The following is a 20,144-nucleotide window of genomic DNA, read 5'->3' on the forward strand; positions in this document are numbered from 1 at the left end:
CACTGCCTTCAAAGAAACCAAGACACTTCTATGGGGCACCAAATCTAGTGAGGTTCCTTATCCACTATAGGAAATTCCTGCTTATGTTCTACAATCTATATTTACACTAATGTGTGGTAAGAGGGACCCATCAGATCGAGAATGAATATTAGTTCTATCAGTTAGTCAAGATATGTGTAAAGCAGCAACAGGTGGACAGTGGAAAATGAAAACGCATATCCTACTTTGTATAACACTGCTATCTCTTCAAATCTAAACAATTAACTACTTTCCTAAACAAACTAGCTAATTATGAGTCCTATGCTTTTTCTCTTGAATTGGAAACTGTCCTGGAATATACATGGTTGAAAGTTTTTCAGTAATCAGTAATAGTGATGTGGTTAAGGATCAACCTGAAGGAACAGTGTTTCATGGCGACTGAGACAACTTTGATCAGCTGGTGTGTAATGTTTATGGAACTGGATCAGTTCAAAGCACAGTTGGAATCTACATGGAAGAATTTGGATTCTGTAAAGATGATAGCCTGAAATTAGTCCCTCGTATAACTGAACCCATTCCTGAGAAGATTCAAAAGTCTAGTTTAAGATTTTCCACCATACTACCGGAGAAAACGACCTGAAGAATCAACCCTCATAGAGCCCTCAAACTGTGCTGAAAATTACAGCGTCAAGATTCTTAATATTTTTTCTAGATTATTGCTTGTCATATGCCCTTTGAGGGTAAATTTATCCCAGCTATATCGGGATCTGTGTCTAGTAAGCTACTGCCAATGCTCCAACCTGTACAGCAACTATGTATGTATAGATATATATGTATATATATATATATATATATATATATATATATATACATATATATCTATACATACATAGTTGTACAGTTTGGAGCATTGGCAGTAGCTTACTAGACACAGATCCCGATATAGCTGGGATAAATTGACTATATATATATATATATATATATATATATATATATATTTATATATATACATATATATACATATATATATATGTATATATATACATATATATATATATATATATATATATGATAAAATTTGCACATTTAGACATGTTTTTCATATTCAAATAAGCCATATATTTTTGATACATTAATGTCTGGACTCTCTTAACGATCTCGGTATCAGAGCCCCAGGTGAAATCACACAAAGACAACAGCTGACTGGCAGGGAGCTAAACCCTGGTCCAGGAAACTTGTAAGAACATTGTCATACCCCTATCCTGCCAGCGGGAAGGGGGACGTCACGCCCAGCCAGCGGGAAGGGGGAGCCCAGCCCTTCCAGTGGGAAGGGGGAGCCCAGCCCTTCCAGTGGGAAAGGGGGAGACCCGCCCTTCCAGCGGGAAGGGGGGAGCCCTGCCCTGCGTGCGGGAAGCGGGGAGCCCCGCCCTGCGTGCGGGAAGCGGGGAGCCCCGCCCTGCGTGCGGGAAGCGGGTAGCCCCACCCTGCCAGCGGGAAGGGGGGAGCCCCATCCTGCTAGCGGGAAGGGGGAGCCCCGCCCTGCTAGCGGGAAGGGGGAGCCCCGCCCTGCTAGCGGGAAGGGGGAGCCCCACCCTGCTAGCGTGAAGGGGGGAGTCCAGCCCTGCCGGCGGGAGGGGGGAAGCCCAGCCCTCCCAGCGGGAAGGGGGAAGCCCCGCCCTGCCAGCGGGAAGGGAGGAGCTCCGCCCAGCCAGTGGGAAAGTGGGAGCCCCGCCCAGCCAGCGTAAAGGGGGAGCCCCGCCTTTCCAGCGGGATGGTGGGAGCCCTGCCCTGCCAGCGGGATGGGGTGAGCCTCGCCCTGCCACCAGGAAGGGGGAAGCCCCGGCCTGCCAGCTGGAAGGGGGGAGCCCTGCCTTGCCAGCCGGAAGGGGAGAGCGCTGCCCTGCCAGCGGGAAAGGGGAGAGCCCCGCCCTGCCAGCGGGAAGGTGGGAGCCCCGCCTTGCCAGCGGGAAGGGGGGGAGCCCTGCCCAGCCAGCGGGAAGGGCTGAGCCCCGCCTTGCCAGCGGGAAGGGCTGAGCCCCGCCCTGCCAGCCTGAAGGGGGGAAGGCCCTCCGGGCTAGCGGGAAGCGGGCAGCCCCGCCAACCCAACAATATAGAGTTCCTGTATCTAGGTTATTTTTAAAAAATATGAAGGCCTTTTGGAAATCCCTAACAGGCTCCAAAATTTGAAATAGTCTTCAAAACTCCCACAACTCGTTTTTCGACTCCAATTTGTCTTTCGTCATCAATAGGAAAGTTGAATGCTTTTCTGTCAGAGCTCCTGAAGATTCTTACTCTCTCTGTTAGGAGAAATATGGAATACCGGTGCATTCCGAAATCGGGTTCAAATTGTCATTCGTCTCAAGCTGAAATGTTAGAATAGGTGAAAAGATGGTTTTGATTGTTTTATTGACCAACCCAAATTTGCAAGATTTTATCATCGACTCGCCATTAGGCTATTAAAGATGAAACTAAATTTGGGTTTTGCAGAAAATGCTTCGGTGAAAGTTAAGAGAATTGTCGAGTGTGCGACTTTGAAAGAAATCGAAAATACCTCGTCATAAAGTGATCAACGACAAGGTGAATCAGGAAGGCAGTCATAAAAAGCAAAACAAGAATCTTGAAGACTAATAACTGATTTATTTGAAAGGATTCCTACAGAAAATTCAGGAAGAAGAGGGAGACTGGAAGGAGAATGGGAGAGAATAGATAAAGAATCTGAAAAGGAGAACTAGTTATTATTTGTTGATCAGTTTACGATACGGCGGATTTGAAAGGAGAAAGTAAAGTCCCTAATGTTGAAGATCCAAAAATAAAAATTCTGCAGAATAAGGCAGAAACTGAACAGAAGTAGAGAATATTGAAGGACCAGAGAAAGATCTAAAATTCTTCAATCAGCAGTATTTTTTTTTCTAAAAAAGGAAGGACTTCTAAGGAGAGGCACTTCAGTTGAAATCCGTAACAGGCTCCAAATCCGAATTAGTCTTCAAAATTCTCCCAACTTGTTGTTCGACTCTAATTTGTCTTTGTCATCAATAGGAAAGTTGAATGCTTTCCTGTCAGAGCTCCAAAAGATTCTTAGTCTCTGTTAGGGGAAATATGGACTACGTGTGTATTCCCAAATCGGCTACAAATTGTCATTCGTCTTGAGCAGGAATGTTAGAAAAGGTAAAAAGATTGTTTTAATCGTTTTATTGATCAACCCAAATTTGCAAGATTTTCTGCAACTTTGGAAGAAAACCACAATACATCGTCTAAAAGGAATCAACGACGAGTGGAATCAGGAAGGCAGTTATGAAAAGCTAAACAAGAATCTTCAAGACAAATAATGAATTTATTTGAAAGGATTCGGACAGAAAATACAGGAAGAAGAGGGAGACAGGAAGGAGAACGGGAGAGAAGAAATAAAGAATCTGAAAAGGAGAGCTAGTTATTATTTGCTGATCACTTTACGATTGTGCGGATTTGAAATGAGAAAGTAAAGTCCATAATGTTGAAGATCCAAAAATAAAGATTGTGCAGTATAAGGCGGAAACTGCACAGACGTAGAAAATATTGAAGGATCAGAGAAAGCTAAAATTCTTCAATCTAAAGTAATTTTTTTTCCCTCTTAAAGGAAAAACTTCTAAGGAGAGACACTCCAATTGGACGTCTTCCTGTTAGTACACTCTTATAAGAAAAATTATTATCTAGGACCAATGAAGGTACGGGTTTGGGATCGGAGATTTTTGGTTTACGGCGCCCCAGATTTGAACTTCGGCCTCCAGCTTCGGTCGTCATTTTGTGTCAGCCTCATCATCATCTGTCTGTCGTCAGTGTTCGTGTCATCCAACACAAGTAACAGCTTTTAAAAGATACAACCAACGCTGTATATATGGAGAGGCCATTTCAGACACGAGACCTCTTACGGTCGTTTTGAAAAAGGTATTTTAATTGCAAAGGGATCAATGGTTCAGTTGGGTTCCGTCGTCATGAAACGCCTTCAAGATGTTCGTCAAAAGAAATTTGACCAAAAAGCGCAACGGTAGGAGGAGAGGAACTGGTCAAACGAATACTCTGAGGAAAGAGTTCGTTGCCCTTCATCAGGACCCCTAAAAGATTAATACGCAATCGGGAGGTCAAAACAAAAGTTAGCTTACAGGATGAGTAGGAACGGGGTACCTTCACACGTGCACACACACACACACACACACACACACATATATATATATATATATATATATATATATATATATATACATATATATATATATATATATATATATATATATATATGTGTGTGTGTGTGTGTGTTTGCTGGGTATTATTTTCTTACCTGTTACTATTTAGCTTATTTCTATGATAAATTGACTAATGGGGGAATAAAACATTAAAGGGGACTTTGTATAATTACGTTTTGATATAGCTGACCATAACAGACAGTAAGTAGAGTATTGAGAAACTAGATCTTCCTCATTCCTGTTTTTCTGAGGCTAAACTAACTAGTTTAGCATTTAAGTCCTATGGAATTAAGACACTCTTCATGGATGTTGATGCTTATGGAGGTGTACCAACCGTGTGTCACACGATCGTACATAGAAACGACATTTCTTTTTTTTTTTTTGTATATATTATGCTCTGTATCTTCGCTCTCCCCTCGCACTGATAGGGACCTGAATAAACATGTCTGTTTTTCTCAACGTTAACTGTTAACAGAACCGGTTGTCGGTTGAACATGAAATTGCCTGTTATGTTTTTATGTCCTTTTTGCCTTGACTTGATGTATATATAAACTGATGTTCTGTAATAAAGTTAACTCAGTTGCTTTCATCCTGCCTTCTTAGTCACAGCCTCTCTCGGCCCGTCACAGAGGTGTAGACCCAAATGCTATTTTTCCTTCGTTTTTTATAAAGACCACTGATTTCTTAGCTCTTGAGTTGTCTGCTATTTTCTTCAAGTTATCAAATTATATATATATATTATATATATATATATATATATATATATATATATTTATATATATATATATATATATATATATATATATATATATTATAGTCATGAAAGGAGAACTGAGCTTGTGTTTTCATTTTTCCTTTCGTGGCTATAATACTTAAATATTTTACGCTCATGACGTGTTAGCTTTTGTGATTTCTACACACACACACACACACACACACATATATATATATATATATATATATATATATATATATATATATATATATATATATATATTTATGATGATAAATTTTGCACATTTAGACGTGTTTTTCATATTTATATAAGCCATATATTATACTCCCTTAATATCTGGATTCTCTCTCTCTACCTCGGGATCAGAGATCCAAGGGGGAATCAACTCAGATAATAGCTTCTGGTCGGCCGGGGAATCGACCTCTGGTCCGAGAAACTGGCACTAAAATTGGTATTACACACACAGATATGTATGTATATATGTATATATATATGTATATATGTATATATATATATATATATATATATATATATATATATTATGCCTGTGGTAGAATTGGTGAATGTGTTTGAGGTAGCTCAAGCTTGCTGATTTCCGTCACTGCCATATTATTTGATTTTTTTTTTAATGTGGTTGGCCTAGAAAGCAAGCTCTTTGCATATGCAGATGGTGCTACTCTCCTGAATTTAGATGTCAATATATTACACACATGTCAACAACTAATATTTCTGTTTTTAGTGTACTGTAGGACAAAGGCCTCAGACACGTCATTTCATGTCTGGGTTTTTTGTGGCTCGATATAGTTAGATCATTATATTTTGTAGTCCTCCATATACCTTAAGTGCTCTGCAGAAAGATTTTCCCGTTTTTTTTTTTTTGTTTTTTTTTTAAATCAACCAAGATATTTCCGTTAACTGAAATAGTGATAAAGGAATGAGACATAAATTGTATAAAAAAAAAAATCTGAGTGACACCACTTATTCATGGAAGCATGCTTCACAATTCAAGTTTTTTTTATGGAGATTATAATATCAAAGAGTAAGGGAAATGGAATACAGTGCTCTAAATGCCCTATCTCTGAATCCAGCTAATGAATATCTTGTCTTGGTTTCACGTAAATATCAAATAGTTCCAGGTTGGAATGGCTCAGTAAAGGTGTTTCATGCTGCTGCTCGGGAGAGATTTCTTTTCTGGAGGGATAGTGAGAAGTTAGGAACTAATATTGACGGTCTAAGGCGAACACCGGAGGGGAAGGCCATTCATTTTGAAGATAATTAGAATGTTTGATAAATATATGATTAAAGAATGAAAGGAAGGATTACAAATGATAAATAATGAAATAGGGGAACAAAAATGTTAAAGAATAAATACCTAACAACACATGTCAGGGGATAGAGGAAGAAGCTGAGAAAAAAAAAATCTGAAGAATGAGAGAAAATATTTAGGAATCCAAGGGTATCGCTCCTCAGCTGTGTGATTTAGTGATTAAAAGGACAATCGAACATTTATTTTCGAAATATTTTAATATTTAGTTTTCCCTTTCCCGCTTACTGTATCAGCTGTAGAAGTTATGGTTCAACTACTATCTTGATAGGCGGAGGAGCTGGTATGGATGGTTATTGCTCGAACACCCCGAACTAGAGCTTCACGGATAGTGATGTGTTTTTCGCTCGCTAAGCTCCTATATAGGCTACCTAGAGTAATTCACCCGGTCCATAGCCCACATCCAACACCACATAGCTATGCTAATTCGGGCACTTGATCACTGTAAATAGGGACTTTATCATACAGAGTTAAGCTTATTTGAATCAAGACTGAGAGAACGTTGCGCATGAAATTGATAAGAAGTCAGTTTGATCTCCAGGCAATGCAATTTCTCAAGATAAAGCTACTATCAATTATATAATCATTGATAACTTGCAGTCACGGTATTAGCATGGGGAATAATTTTGTGCTTATGCCATCTGCAAATACGTTTTGGGAAAATAGGTATATATATACCATAGTTTCATGACAAAATTTAGGAAAATTACGTCGTTCTGACACTAAAAAGCCTGTATTTTTTATATGATTTGTCAATAAAACAAATTTCTGAGAGCCTTTGCCAGAATGTAATAGCGTCCTCATTTACCTCCACTTATTTTCGATACGAAGTAATAAATTCTTATTGTATTCAAGGTGTTATGGAGTCATCAGTATATATTGTATCCATCACTGATTATCTATTATGCAATGGTGATACTTAAATTTCGTTACTTATCAAACTTCCAACAACAAAAACTACTTTATTCTACTGCTGCTATCTTTTACAAATCAACCAATAATGAATACGGCTAAAAATATTTGCGAGAACACTAACGGTTATCAATAATATTTAGGCAATGATTTAATCATAAAAATGAAGGATATCCTTGTAAGCATGAGGTAGAAGTACAAGGTAATTCTCTGAAGCAAAAGGTAGAAGTATAAGCAAATCTTCCTTTCCATATTCATAATGATTACCTTTTACTTGCGAGGATATCCTCCAAGCAGAAGTGAAAGGTTGACCCGTGTTTCGGGAGTGCTTAGTTACATGTTGGAACTTGTAAGATTTCGTTTGTGCTGTCAAGATAAGAAAGAGTTTAGTATTTATAATACATATTTAATGCCCTGTTTTTACTTATATTTAATTAAGTTTACGCATCAGAAAGAACACAGACGCCGCCGCGCCTTCCCCAAAGCCTCGCTGGCGACATCTATCCCCCACCCCTTGCATTAGAAGTTCTTTGACCTCTTTTTAGCTCCCCCACCCCTTGCATTAGAAGTTCTTTGACCTCTTTTTAGCTCCCCCACCCCTTGCATTGGAAGTTCTTTGACCTCTTTTTAGCTCCCACACCCGTTGCATTAGAAGTTCTTTGACCTCGTTTTAGCTCCCACACCCCTTGCATTAGAAGTTCTTTGACCTCTTTTTAGCTCCCACACCCCTTGCATTAGAAGTTCTTTGACCTCTTTTTAGCTCCCCCACCCGTTGCATTAGAAGTTCTTTGACCTCTTTTTAGCTCCCACACCCCTTGCATTAGAAGTTCTTTGACCTCTTTTTAGCTCCCACACCCCTTGCATTAGAAGTTCTTTGACCTCTTTTTAGCTCCCCCATCCGTTGCATTAGAAGTTCTTTGACCTCGTTTTAGCTCCCACACCCGTTGCATTAGAAGTTCTTTGACCTCTTTTTAGCTCCCACACCCCTTGCTTTAGAAGTTCTTTGACCTCTTTTTAGCTCCCCCACCCGTTGCATTAGAAGTTCTTTGACCTCGTTTTAGCTCCCACACCCCTTGCATTAGAAGTTCTTTGACCTCTTTTTAGCTCCCACACCCCTTGCATTAGAAGTTCTTTGACCTCTTTTTAGCTCCCCCACCCGTTGCATTAGAAGTTCTTTGACCTCGTTTTAGCTCCCACACCCCTTGCATTAGAAGTTCTTTGACCTCTTTTTAGCTCCAACACCCCTTGCATTAGAAGTTCTTTGACCTCTTTTTAGCTCCCACACCCCTTGCATTAGAAGTTCTTTGACCTCTTTTTAGCTCCCACACCCCTTGCATTAGAAGTTCTTTGACCTCTTTTTAGCTCCCACACCCCTTGCATTAGAAGTTCTTTGACCTCTTTTTAGCTCCCCCATCCCTTGCATTAGAAGTTCTTTTACCTCTTTTTAGCTCCCACACCCCTTGCATTAGAAGTTCTTTGACCTCTTTTTAGCTCCCCCATCCCTTGCATTAGAAGTTCTTTTACCTCTTTTTAGCTCCCACACCCCTTGCATTAGAAGTTCTTTGACCTCTTTTTAGCTCCCACACTTCTTGCATTAGAAGTTCTTTTACCTCTTTTTAGCTCCCACACTCCTTGCATTAGAAGTTCTTTGACCTCTTTTTAGCTCCCCCACCCCTTGCATTAGAAGTTCTTTGACCTCTTTTTAGCTCCCCCATCCCTTGCATTAGAAGTTCTTTTACCTCTTTTTAGCTCCCACGCCCCTTGCATTAGAAGTTCTTTGACCTCTTTTTAGCTCCCCCATCCCTTGCATTAGAAGTTCTTTTACCTCTTTTTAGCTCCCACACCCCTTGCATTAGAAGTTCTTTGACCTCTTTTTAGCTCCCCCATCCCTTGCATTAGAAGTTCTTTTACCTCTTTTTAGCTCCCACACCCCTTGCATTAGAAGTTCTTTGACCTATTTTTAGCTCCCCCACCCCTTGCATTAGAAGTTCTTTGCCCTCTTTTTAGCTCCCCCATCCCTTGCATTAGAAGTTCTTTTACCTCTTTTTAGCTCCCACACTCCTTGCATTAGAAGTTCTTTGACCTCCTTTTAGCTCCCCCACCCCTTGCATTAGAAGTACTTTGACCTCTTTTTAGCTCCCCCATCCCTTGCATTAGAAGTACTTTGACCTCTTTTTAGCTCCCCCATCCCTTGCATTAGAATTTCTTTTACCTCTTTTTAGCTCCCACACTCCTTGCATTAGAAGTTCTTTGACCTCTTTTTAGCTCCCACACCCGTTGCATTAGAAGTTCTTTGACCTCGTTTTAGCTCCCACACCCGTTGCATTAGAAGTACTTTGACCTCTTTTTAGCTCCCCCATCCCTTGCATTAGAAGTTCTTTGACCTCTTTTTAGCTCCCACACCCCTTGCATTAGAAGTTCTTTTACCTCTTTTTAGCTCCCACACTCCTTGCATTAGAAGTTCTTTGACCTCTTTTTAGCTCCCACACCCGTTGCATTAGAAGTACTTTGACCTCTTTTTAGCTCCCCCATCCCTTGCATTAGAAGTTCTTTTACCTCTTTTAGCTCCCACACTCCTTGCATTAGAAGTTCTTTGACCTCTTTTTAGCTCCCCCACCCCTTGCATTAGAAGTACTTTGACCTCTTTTTAGCTCCCCCATCCCTTGCATTAGAAGTTCTTTGACCTCTTTTTAGCTCCCACACCCCTTGCATTAGAAGTTCTTTTACCTCTTTTTAGCTCCCACACCCCTTGCATTAGAAGTTCTTTGACCTCTTTTTAGCTCCCCCATCCCTTGCATTAGAAGTTCTTTGACCTCTTTTTAGCTCCCACACCCCTTGCATTAGAAGTTCTTTGACCTCTTTTTAGCTCCCACACCCCTTGCATTAGAAGTTCTTTGACCTCTTTTTAGCTCCCACACTCCTTGCATTAGAAGTTCTTTGACCTCTGTTTAGCTCCCCCACCCCTTGCATTAGAAGTTCTTTGACCTCTTTTTAGCTCCCCCATCCCTTGCATTAAAAGTTCTTTTACCTCTTTTTAGCTCCCCCACCCCTTGCATTAGAAGTTCTTTGACCTCTTTTTAGCTCCCCCATCCCTTGCATTAGAAGTTCTTTTATCTCTTTTTAGCTCCTACACCCCTTGCATTAGAAGTTCTTTGACCTCTTTTTAGCTCCCCCACCCCTTGCATTAGAAGTTCTTTTACCTCTTTTAGCTTCCACACTCCTTGCATTAGAAGTTCTTTGACCTCTTTTTAGCTCCCCACCCCTTGCATTAGAAGTTCTTTGACCTCTTTTTAGCTCCCCCATCCCTTGCATTAGAAGTTCTTTTACCTCTTTTTAGCTCCCACACCCCTTGCATTAAGAGTTCTTTGACCTCTTTTTAGCTACCCCATCCCTTGCATTAGAAGTTCTTTTACCTCTTTTTAGCTCCCACACCCCTTGCATTAGAAGTTCTTTGACCTCTTTTTAGCTCCCACACTTCTTGCATTAGAAGTTCTTTGACCTCTTTTTAGCTCCCACACTCCTTGCATTAGAAGTTCTTTGACCTCTTTTTAGCTCCCACACTCCTTGCATTAGAAGTTCTTTGACCTCTTTTTAGCTCCCACACTCCTTGCATTAGAAGTTCTTTGACCTCTTTTTAGCTCCCCCACCCCTTGCATTAGAAGTTCTTTGACCTCTTTTTAGCTCCCCCACCCCTTGCATTAGAAGATCTTTGACCTCTTTTTAGCTCCCACACCCCTTGCATTAGAAGTTCTTTGACCTCTTTTTAGCTCCCACACTCCTTGCATTAGAAGTTCTTTGACCTCTTTTTAGCTCCCACACTCCTTGCATTAGAAGTGCTTTGACCTCTTTTTAGCTCCCACACCCCTTGCATTAGAAGTTCTTTGACCTCTTTTTAGCTCCCACACCCCTTGCATTAGAAGATCTTTGACCTGTTTTTAGCTCCCACACTCCTTGCATTAGAAGTTCTTTGACTTCTTTTTAGCTCCCACACTCCTTGCATTAGAAGTTCTTTGACCTTTTTTTTAGCTCCCACACCCCTTGCATTAGAAGTTCTTTGACCTCTTTTTAGCTCCCACACCCCTTGCATTAGAAGTTCTTTGACCTCTTTTTAGCTCCCACACTCCTTGCATTAGAAGTTCTTTGACCTCTTTTTAGCTCTCACACCCCTTGCATTAGAAGTTCTTTGACCTCTTTTTAGCTCACACACTCCTTGCATTAGAAGTTCTTTGACCTCTATTTAGCTCCCACACTCCTTGCATTAGAAGTTCTTTGACATGTTTTTAGCTCCCACACTCCTTGCATCAGAAGTTCTTTGACCTCTTTTTAGCTCGCCCACCCCTTGCATTAGAAGTTCTTTGACCTCTTTTTAGCTCCCACGCCCCTTGCATTAGAAGTTCTTTGACCTCTTTTTAGCTCCCACACTCCTTGCATTAGAAGTTCTTTGACCTCTTTTTAGCTCGCCCACCCCTTGCATTAGAAGTTCTTTGACCTCTTTTTAGCTCCCACACCCCTTGCATTAGAAGTTCTTTGACCTCTTTTTAGCTTCCCAACCCCTTGCATTAGGAGTTCTTTGAACTCTTTTTAGCTCCCACACTCCTTGCATTAGAAGTTATTTGAACTTTTTTTAGCTCCCACGACCTTGCATTAGAAGTTCTTTGACCTCTTTTTAGCTCCCACACTCCTTGCATTAGAAGTTCTTTGACCTCTTTTTAGCTCCCACACTCCTTGCATTAGAAATGCTTTGACCTCTTTTTAACCCCCCACCCCTTGCATTAGAGGTTCTTTGACCTCTTTTTAGCTCCCACACCCCTTGCATTAGAAGTTCTTTGGCCTCTTTTTAGCTTCCCAACCCCTTACATTAGAAGTTCTTTGACCTCTTTTTAGCTCCCACACTCCTTGCATTAGAAGTTCTTTGACCTCTTTTTAGCTCCCACACTCCTTGCATTAGAAGTTCTTTGACCTCTTTTTAGCTCTCCCACCCCTTGCATTACAAGTTCGTTGACCTCTTTTTAGCTCCCACACCCCTTGCATTAGAAGTTCTTTTACCTCTTTTTAGCTCCCACACTCCTTGCATTAGAAGTTCTTTGACCTCCTTTTAGCTCCCACACTCCTTGCATTATAAGTTATTTAACCTCTTTATAGCTCCCACACTCCTTGCATTAGAAGTTCTTTGACCTTTTTTTAGCTCCCCCACTCCTTGCATTAGAAGTTCTTTGACCTCTTTTTAGCTCCCACACCCCTTGCATTAGAAGTTCTTTGACCTCTTTTTAGCTCCCCCAATCCTTGCATTAGAAGTTCTTTGACCTCTTTTTAGCTCCCCCACCCCTTGCATTAAAAGTTCTTTGACCTCTTTTTAGCTCCCACACTTCTAGCATTAGAAGTTCTTTGACCTCTTCTTAGCTCCCACACTTCTAGCATTAGAAGTTCTTTGGCCTCTTTTTAACGCCCCACCCCTTGCATTAGTAGTTCTTTGGCCTCTTTTTAGCTCCCCCACCCCTTGCATTAGAAGTTCTTTGACCTCTTTTTAGCTCCCACACTTCTAGCATTAGAAGTTCTTTGACCTCTTCTTAGCTCCCACACTTCTAGCATTAGAAGTTCTTTGACCTCTTTTTAGCTCCCCACCCCTTGCATTAGAAGTTCTTTGACCTCTTTTTAGCTCCCCCACCCCTTGCATTAGAAGTTCTTTGACCTCTTTTCAGCTCCCCCAACCCTTGCATTAAAGTTCTTTGACCTCTGTTTAGCTCCCCCACCCCTTGCATTAGAAGTTCTTTGACCTCTTTTTAGCTCCCCCACCCCTTGAATTAGAAATTCTTTGACCTCTTTTTAGCTCCCCCACCCCTTGCATTAGAAGTTCTTTGACCTGTTTTTAGCTCCCCCACCCCTTGCATTAGAAGTTCTTTGACCTCTTTTTAGCTCCCCCACCCCCTGCATTAAAAGTTCTTTGACCTCTTTTTAGCTCCCTCACCCCTTGCATTAGAAGTTCTTTGACCTCTTTTTAGCTCCCCCACCCCTTGCATTAGAAGTTCTTTGACCTCTTTTTAGCTCCCCCACCCCTTGCATTAGAAGTTCTTTGACCTGTTTTTAGCTCCCCCACCCCTTGCATTAGAAGTTCTTTGACCTGTTTTTAGCTCCCCCACCCCTTGCATTAGAAGTTCTTTGACCTGTTTTTAGCTCCCCCACCCCTTGCATTAGAAGTTCTTTGACCTCTTTTTAGCTCCCCCACCCCTTGCATTAGAATTTCTTTGACCTCTTTTTAGCTCCCACACCCCTTGCATTAGAAGTTCTTTGACATCTTTTTAGCTCCCCCACCCCTTGCATTAGAAGTTCTTTGACATCTTTTTAGCTCACACACCCCTTGTATTAGAAGTTCTTTGACCTCTTTTTAGCTCCCACACCCCTTGCATTAGAAGTTCTTTGACCTCTTTTTAGCTCCCCCACCCCTTACATTAATTGTTCTTTGACCTGTTTTTAGCTCCCACACCCCATGTATTAGAAGTTCTTTGACCTCTTCTTAGCTCCCCCATCCCTTGCATTATAAGTTCTTTGACCTCTTTTTAGCTACCCCACCCCTTGCATTATAAGTTCTTTGACCTCTTATTAGGTCCCTCACCCCTTGCATTAAAAGTTCTTTGATCTCTTTTTAGCTCCCACACCCCTTGCATTAGAAGATCTTTGACGTCTTTTTAGCTCCCACACCTCTTGCATTAGAAGTTCTTTGACCTCTTTTTAGCTCCCACACCTCTAGCATTAGAGGTTCTTTGACTTCTTTTTAGCTCCCACAACTCTTGCATTAAAAGTTCTTTGATTTCTTTTTACCTCCCACAATTTTAGCATTAGAAGTTCTTTGACTTCTTTTTAGCTCCCACACCGCTAACATTAGAAGTTCTTTGATCTCTTTTTAGCTCCCACACCCCTTGCATTAGAAGTTTTTTTACCTCTTTTTAGCTCCCACACCTCTAGCATTAGAAGTTCTTTAACCTCTTTTTAGCTCCCACACTTCTAGCATTAGAAGTTCTTTGACCTCTTTTTAGCTCCCTCACTTCTAGAATTAGAAGTTATTTGACTTATTTTTAGCTCCCCACCCCTTACATTAGAAGTTCTTTGACCTCTTTTTAGCTCCCCCACCCCTTTTCATTAGAGGTTCTTTGACCTCTTTTTAGCTCCCCCACCCCTTGCATTAGAAGTTCTTTGACCTCTTTTTAGTTCCCCCACCCCTTGCATTAAAAGTTCTTTGACCTCCTTTTAGCTCCCCCACCCCTTGCATTAGAAGTTCTTTGACATCTTTTTAGCTCCCACACCCCTTGTATTAGAAGTTCTTTGACCTCTTTTTAGCTCCCACGCCCCTGGCATTAGAAGTTCTTTGACCTCTTTTTAGCTCCCACACCCCTTGCATTAGAAGTTCTTTGACCTCTTTTTAGCTTCCACACTCCTTGCATTAGAAGTTCTTTGACCTCTTTTTAGCTCCCACACTCCTTGCATTATAAGTTATTTAACCTCTTTTCAGCTCCCACACTCCTTGCATTAGAAGTTCTTTGACCTTTTTTTTTTAGCTCCCCCACTCCTTGCATTAGACGTTCTTTGACCTCTTTTTAGCTCCCACACCCCTTGCATTAGAAGTTCTTTGACCTCTTTTTAGCTCCCACACTCCTTGCATTAGAAGTTTTTTGACCTCTTTTTAGCTCCCCCACCCCTTGCATTAAAAGTTCTTTTATCTCTTTTTAGCTCCCACACTTCTAGCATTAGAAGTTCTTTGACATCTTCTTAGCTCCTACACTTCTAGCATTAGAAGTTCTTTGACCTCTTTTTAATGCCCCACCCCATATATTAGTAGTTTTTTTACCTCTTTTTAGCTCCCCACCCCTTGCATTAGAAGTTCTTTGACCTCTTTTTAGCTCGCACACTTCTAGCATTAGAAGTTCTTTGACCTCTTCTTAGCTCCCACACTTCTAGCATTAGAAGTTCTTTGACCTCTTTTTAGCTCCCCACCCCTTGCATTAGAAGTTCTTTGACCTCTTTTTAGCTCCCCCACCCCTTGCATTAGAAGTTCTTTGACCTCTTTTAAGCTCCCCCACCCCTTGCATTAAAGTTCTTTGACCTGTTTTTAGTTCCCCCACCCCTTGCATTAGAAGTTCTTTGACCTCTTTTTAGCTCCCCCACCCATTACATTAGATGTTCTTTGACCTGTTTTTAGCTCCCACACCCCTTGTATTAGAAGTTCTTTGACCTCTTCTTAGCTCCCCCACCCCTTGCATTTTAAGTTCTTTGACCTCTTTTTAGCTCCCCCACCCCTTGCATTAGAAGTTCTTTGACCTCTTTTCAGCTCCCCCACCCCTTGCATTAAAAGTTTTTTGACCTCTTTTTACCTACCACACCCATTGCATTAGAAGTTCTTTGACCTCTTTTTAGCTCCCCCACCCCTTACATTAGAAGTTCTTTGACCTCTTTTTAGCTCCCCCACCTCTTGCATTAGAAGTTCTTTGATCTCTTTTTAGCTCCCACACCCCTTGCATTAGAATATCTTTGACCTCTTTTTAGCTCCCTCACCCCTTGCATTAGAAGTTCTTTGACCTCTTTTTAGCTCCCACACTTCTAGCATTAGAGGTTCTTTTACTTCTTTTTAGCTCCCACAACTCCTGCATTAGAAGTTCTTTGAGCTCTTTTTACCTCCCACACCTCTAGCATTAGAAGTTCTATGACCTCTTTTTAGCTCCCACTCCTCTAGCATTATAAGTTCTTTGACTTCTTTTTAGCTCCCACACTGCTAACATTAGAAGTTCTTTGACCTCTTTTTAGCTCCCACACCTCTAGCATTAGAAGTTCTTTTACCTCTTTTTAGCTCCCACACCTCTAGCATTAGAAGTTCTTTGACCTCTTTTTATCTCCCACACTTCTAGCATTAGAAGTTCTTTGACCTCTTTTTAGCTCCCTCACTTCTAGAATTAGAAGTTATTTGACCTATTTTTAGCTCCCCACCCCTTACATTAGAAGTTCTTTGACCTCTTTTTAGCTCCCCCACCCCTTTTCATTAGAGGTTCTTTGACCTCTTTTTAGCTCCCCCACCCCTTGCATTAGAAGTGCTTTGACCTCTTTTTAGTTCCCCCACCCCTTGCATTAGAAGATCTTTGACCTTTTTTTAGCTCCCCCACTCCTTGCATTAGAAGTTCTTTGAATTCTTTTTAGCTCCCCCACCCCTTGCATTAGAAGTTCTTTGACCTCTTTTTAGCTCCCACACTCCTTGCATTAGAAGTTCTTTGACCTCTTTTTAGCTCCCCACCTCTTGCATTAGAAGTTTTTTGACCACTTTTTAGCTCCCACACTTCTAGCATTAGAAGTTCTTTGACCTCTTCTTAGCTCCCACACTTCTAGCATTAGAAGTTCTTTGCCTCTTTTTAGCTCCCCCACCCCTTGCATTAGAAGTTCTTTGACCTCTTTTTAGCTCCCCCACCCCTTGCATTAGAAGTTCTTTGACCTCTTCTTAGCTCCCCCACCCCTTGCATTAGAAGTTCTTTGACCTCTTTTTAGCTCCCCCACCCCTTGCATTAGAAGTTCTTTGACCTCTTTTTACCTCCCCCACCCCTTGCATTAGAAGTACTTTGACCTCTTTTTAGCTCCCCCATCCCTTGCATTAGAAGTACTTTGACCTCTTTTTAGCTCCCCCATCCCTTGCATTAGAAGTTCTTTTACCTCTTTTTAGCTCCCACACTCCTTGCATTAGAAGTTCTTTGACCTCTTTTTAGCTCCCACACTCCTTGCATTAGAAGTTCTTTGACCTCTTTTTAGCTCCCCCACCCCTTGCATTAGAAGTTCTTTGACCTCTTTTTAGCTCCCCCACCCCTTGCATTAGAAGATCTTTGACCTCTTTTTAGCTCCCACACCCCTTGCATTAGAAGTTCTTTGACCTCTTTTTAGCTCCCACACTCCTTGCATTAGAAGTTCTTTGACCTCTTTTTAGCTCCCACACTCCTTGCATTAGAAGTGCTTTGACCTCTTTTTAGCTCCCACACCCCTTGCATTAGAAGTTCTTTGACCTCTTTTTAGCTCCCACACCCCTTGCATTAGAAGATCTTTGACCTGTTTTTAGCTCCCACACTCCTTGCATTAGAAGTTCTTTGACTTCTTTTTAGCTCCCACACTCCTTGCATTAGAAGTTCTTTGACCTTTTTTTTAGCTCCCACACCCCTTGCATTAGAAGTTCTTTGACCTCTTTTTAGCTCCCACACCCCTTGCATTAGAAGTTCTTTGACCTCTTTTTAGCTCCCACACTCCTTGCATTAGAAGTTCTTTGACCTCTTTTTAGCTCTCACACCCCTTGCATTAGAAGTTCTTTGACCTCTTTTTAGCTCACACACTCCTTGCATTAGAAGTTCTTTGACCTCTATTTAGCTCCCACACTCCTTGCATTAGAAGTTCTTTGACATGTTTTTAGCTCCCACACTCCTTGCATCAGAAGTTCTTTGACCTCTTTTTAGCTCGCCCACCCCTTGCATTAGAAGTTCTTTGACCTCTTTTTAGCTCCCACGCCCCTTGCATTAGAAGTTCTTTGACCTCTTTTTAGCTCCCACACTCCTTGCATTAGAAGTTCTTTGACCTCTTTTTAGCTCGCCCACCCCTTGCATTAGAAGTTCTTTGACCTCTTTTTAGCTCCCACACCCCTTGCATTAGAAGTTCTTTGACCTCTTTTTAGCTTCCCAACCCCTTGCATTAGGAGTTCTTTGAACTCTTTTTAGCTCCCACACTCCTTGCATTAGAAGTTATTTGAACTTTTTTTAGCTCCCACGACCTTGCATTAGAAGTTCTTTGACCTCTTTTTAGCTCCCACACTCCTTGCATTAGAAGTTCTTTGACCTCTTTTTAGCTCCCACACTCCTTGCATTAGAAATGCTTTGACCTCTTTTTAACCCCCCACCCCTTGCATTAGAGGTTCTTTGACCTCTTTTTAGCTCCCACACCCCTTGCATTAGAAGTTCTTTGGCCTCTTTTTAGCTTCCCAACCCCTTACATTAGAAGTTCTTTGACCTCTTTTTAGCTCCCACACTCCTTGCATTAGAAGTTCTTTGACCTCTTTTTAGCTCCCACACTCCTTGCATTAGAAGTTCTTTGACCTCTTTTTAGCTCTCCCACCCCTTGCATTACAAGTTCGTTGACCTCTTTTTAGCTCCCACACCCCTTGCATTAGAAGTTCTTTTACCTCTTTTTAGCTCCCACACTCCTTGCATTAGAAGTTCTTTGACCTCCTTTTAGCTCCCACACTCCTTGCATTATAAGTTATTTAACCTCTTTATAGCTCCCACACTCCTTGCATTAGAAGTTCTTTGACCTTTTTTTAGCTCCCCCACTCCTTGCATTAGAAGTTCTTTGACCTCTTTTTAGCTCCCACACCCCTTGCATTAGAAGTTCTTTGACCTCTTTTTAGCTCCCCCAATCCTTGCATTAGAAGTTCTTTGACCTCTTTTTAGCTCCCCACCCCTTGCATTAAAAGTTCTTTGACCTCTTTTTAGCTCCCACACTTCTAGCATTAGAAGTTCTTTGACCTCTTCTTAGCTCCCACACTTCTAGCATTAGAAGTTCTTTGGCCTCTTTTTAACGCCCCACCCCTTGCATTAGTAGTTCTTTGGCCTCTTTTTAGCTCCCCCACCCCTTGCATTAGAAGTTCTTTGACCTCTTTTTAGCTCCCACACTTCTAGCATTAGAAGTTCTTTGACCTCTTCTTAGCTCCCACACTTCTAGCATTAGAAGTTCTTTGACCTCTTTTTAGCTCCCCACCCCTTGCATTAGAAGTTCTTTGACCTCTTTTTAGCTCCCCCACCCCTTGCATTAGAAGTTCTTTGACCTCTTTTCAGCTCCCCCAACCCTTGCATTAAAGTTCTTTGACCTCTGTTTAGCTCCCCCACCCCTTGCATTAGAAGTTCTTTGACCTCTTTTTAGCTCCCCCACCCCTTGAATTAGAAATTCTTTGACCTCTTTTTAGCTCCCCCACCCCTTGCATTAGAAGTTCTTTGACCTGTTTTTAGCTCCCCCACCCCTTGCATTAGAAGTTCTTTGACCTCTTTTTAGCTCCCCCACCCCCTGCATTAAAAGTTCTTTGACCTCTTTTTAGCTCCCTCACCCCTTGCATTAGAAGTTCTTTGACCTCTTTTTAGCTCCCCCACCCCTTGCATTAGAAGTTCTTTGACCTCTTTTTAGCTCCCCCACCCCTTGCATTAGAAGTTCTTTGACCTGTTTTTAGCTCCCCCACCCCTTGCATTAGAAGTTCTTTGACCTGTTTTTAGCTCCCCCACCCCTTGCATTAGAAGTTCTTTGACCTGTTTTTAGCTCCCCCACCCCTTGCATTAGAAGTTCTTTGACCTCTTTTTAGCTCCCCCACCCCTTGCATTAGAATTTCTTTGACCTCTTTTTAGCTCCCACACCCCTTGCATTAGAAGTTCTTTGACATCTTTTTAGCTCCCCCACCCCTTGCATTAGAAGTTCTTTGACATCTTTTTAGCTCACACACCCCTTGTATTAGAAGTTCTTTGACCTCTTTTTAGCTCCCACACCCCTTGCATTAGAAGTTCTTTGACCTCTTTTTAGCTCCCCCACCCCTTACATTAATTGTTCTTTGACCTGTTTTTAGCTCCCACACCCCATGTATTAGAAGTTCTTTGACCTCTTCTTAGCTCCCCCATCCCTTGCATTATAAGTTCTTTGACCTCTTTTTAGCTACCCCACCCCTTGCATTATAAGTTCTTTGACCTCTTATTAGGTCCCTCACCCCTTGCATTAAAAGTTCTTTGATCTCTTTTTAGCTCCCACACCCCTTGCATTAGAAGATCTTTGACGTCTTTTTAGCTCCCACACCTCTTGCATTAGAAGTTCTTTGACCTCTTTTTAGCTCCCACACCTCTAGCATTAGAGGTTCTTTGACTTCTTTTTAGCTCCCACAACTCTTGCATTAAAAGTTCTTTGATTTCTTTTTACCTCCCACAATTTTAGCATT

At 41.5% G+C, this 20,144-nt stretch overlaps 2 protein-coding genes across 2 annotated transcripts in view; both read left to right on the plus strand.

The window, feature by feature from the left end:
* The window catches only part of LOC137653452 (uncharacterized), a 427,638-nt gene that overhangs the window by 204,070 nt on the left and 203,424 nt on the right, over nucleotides 1–20,144 (plus strand). The gene's annotated exons all lie outside the window — the stretch shown is intronic.
* The window catches only part of LOC137652696 (pneumococcal serine-rich repeat protein-like), a 95,579-nt gene that overhangs the window by 56,089 nt on the left and 19,346 nt on the right, over nucleotides 1–20,144 (plus strand). The window contains exon 2 of the mRNA XM_068386098.1: nucleotides 692–794. Within this exon, the coding sequence (XP_068242199.1) occupies nucleotides 692–794 (103 nt within the window). The remainder of the gene's footprint in view (nucleotides 1–691; nucleotides 795–20,144) is intronic.

Source organism: Palaemon carinicauda, chromosome 14 (assembly GCF_036898095.1).
Source record: "Palaemon carinicauda isolate YSFRI2023 chromosome 14, ASM3689809v2, whole genome shotgun sequence".
In the NCBI taxonomy this organism is placed as follows: domain Eukaryota; kingdom Metazoa; phylum Arthropoda; class Malacostraca; order Decapoda; family Palaemonidae; genus Palaemon; species Palaemon carinicauda.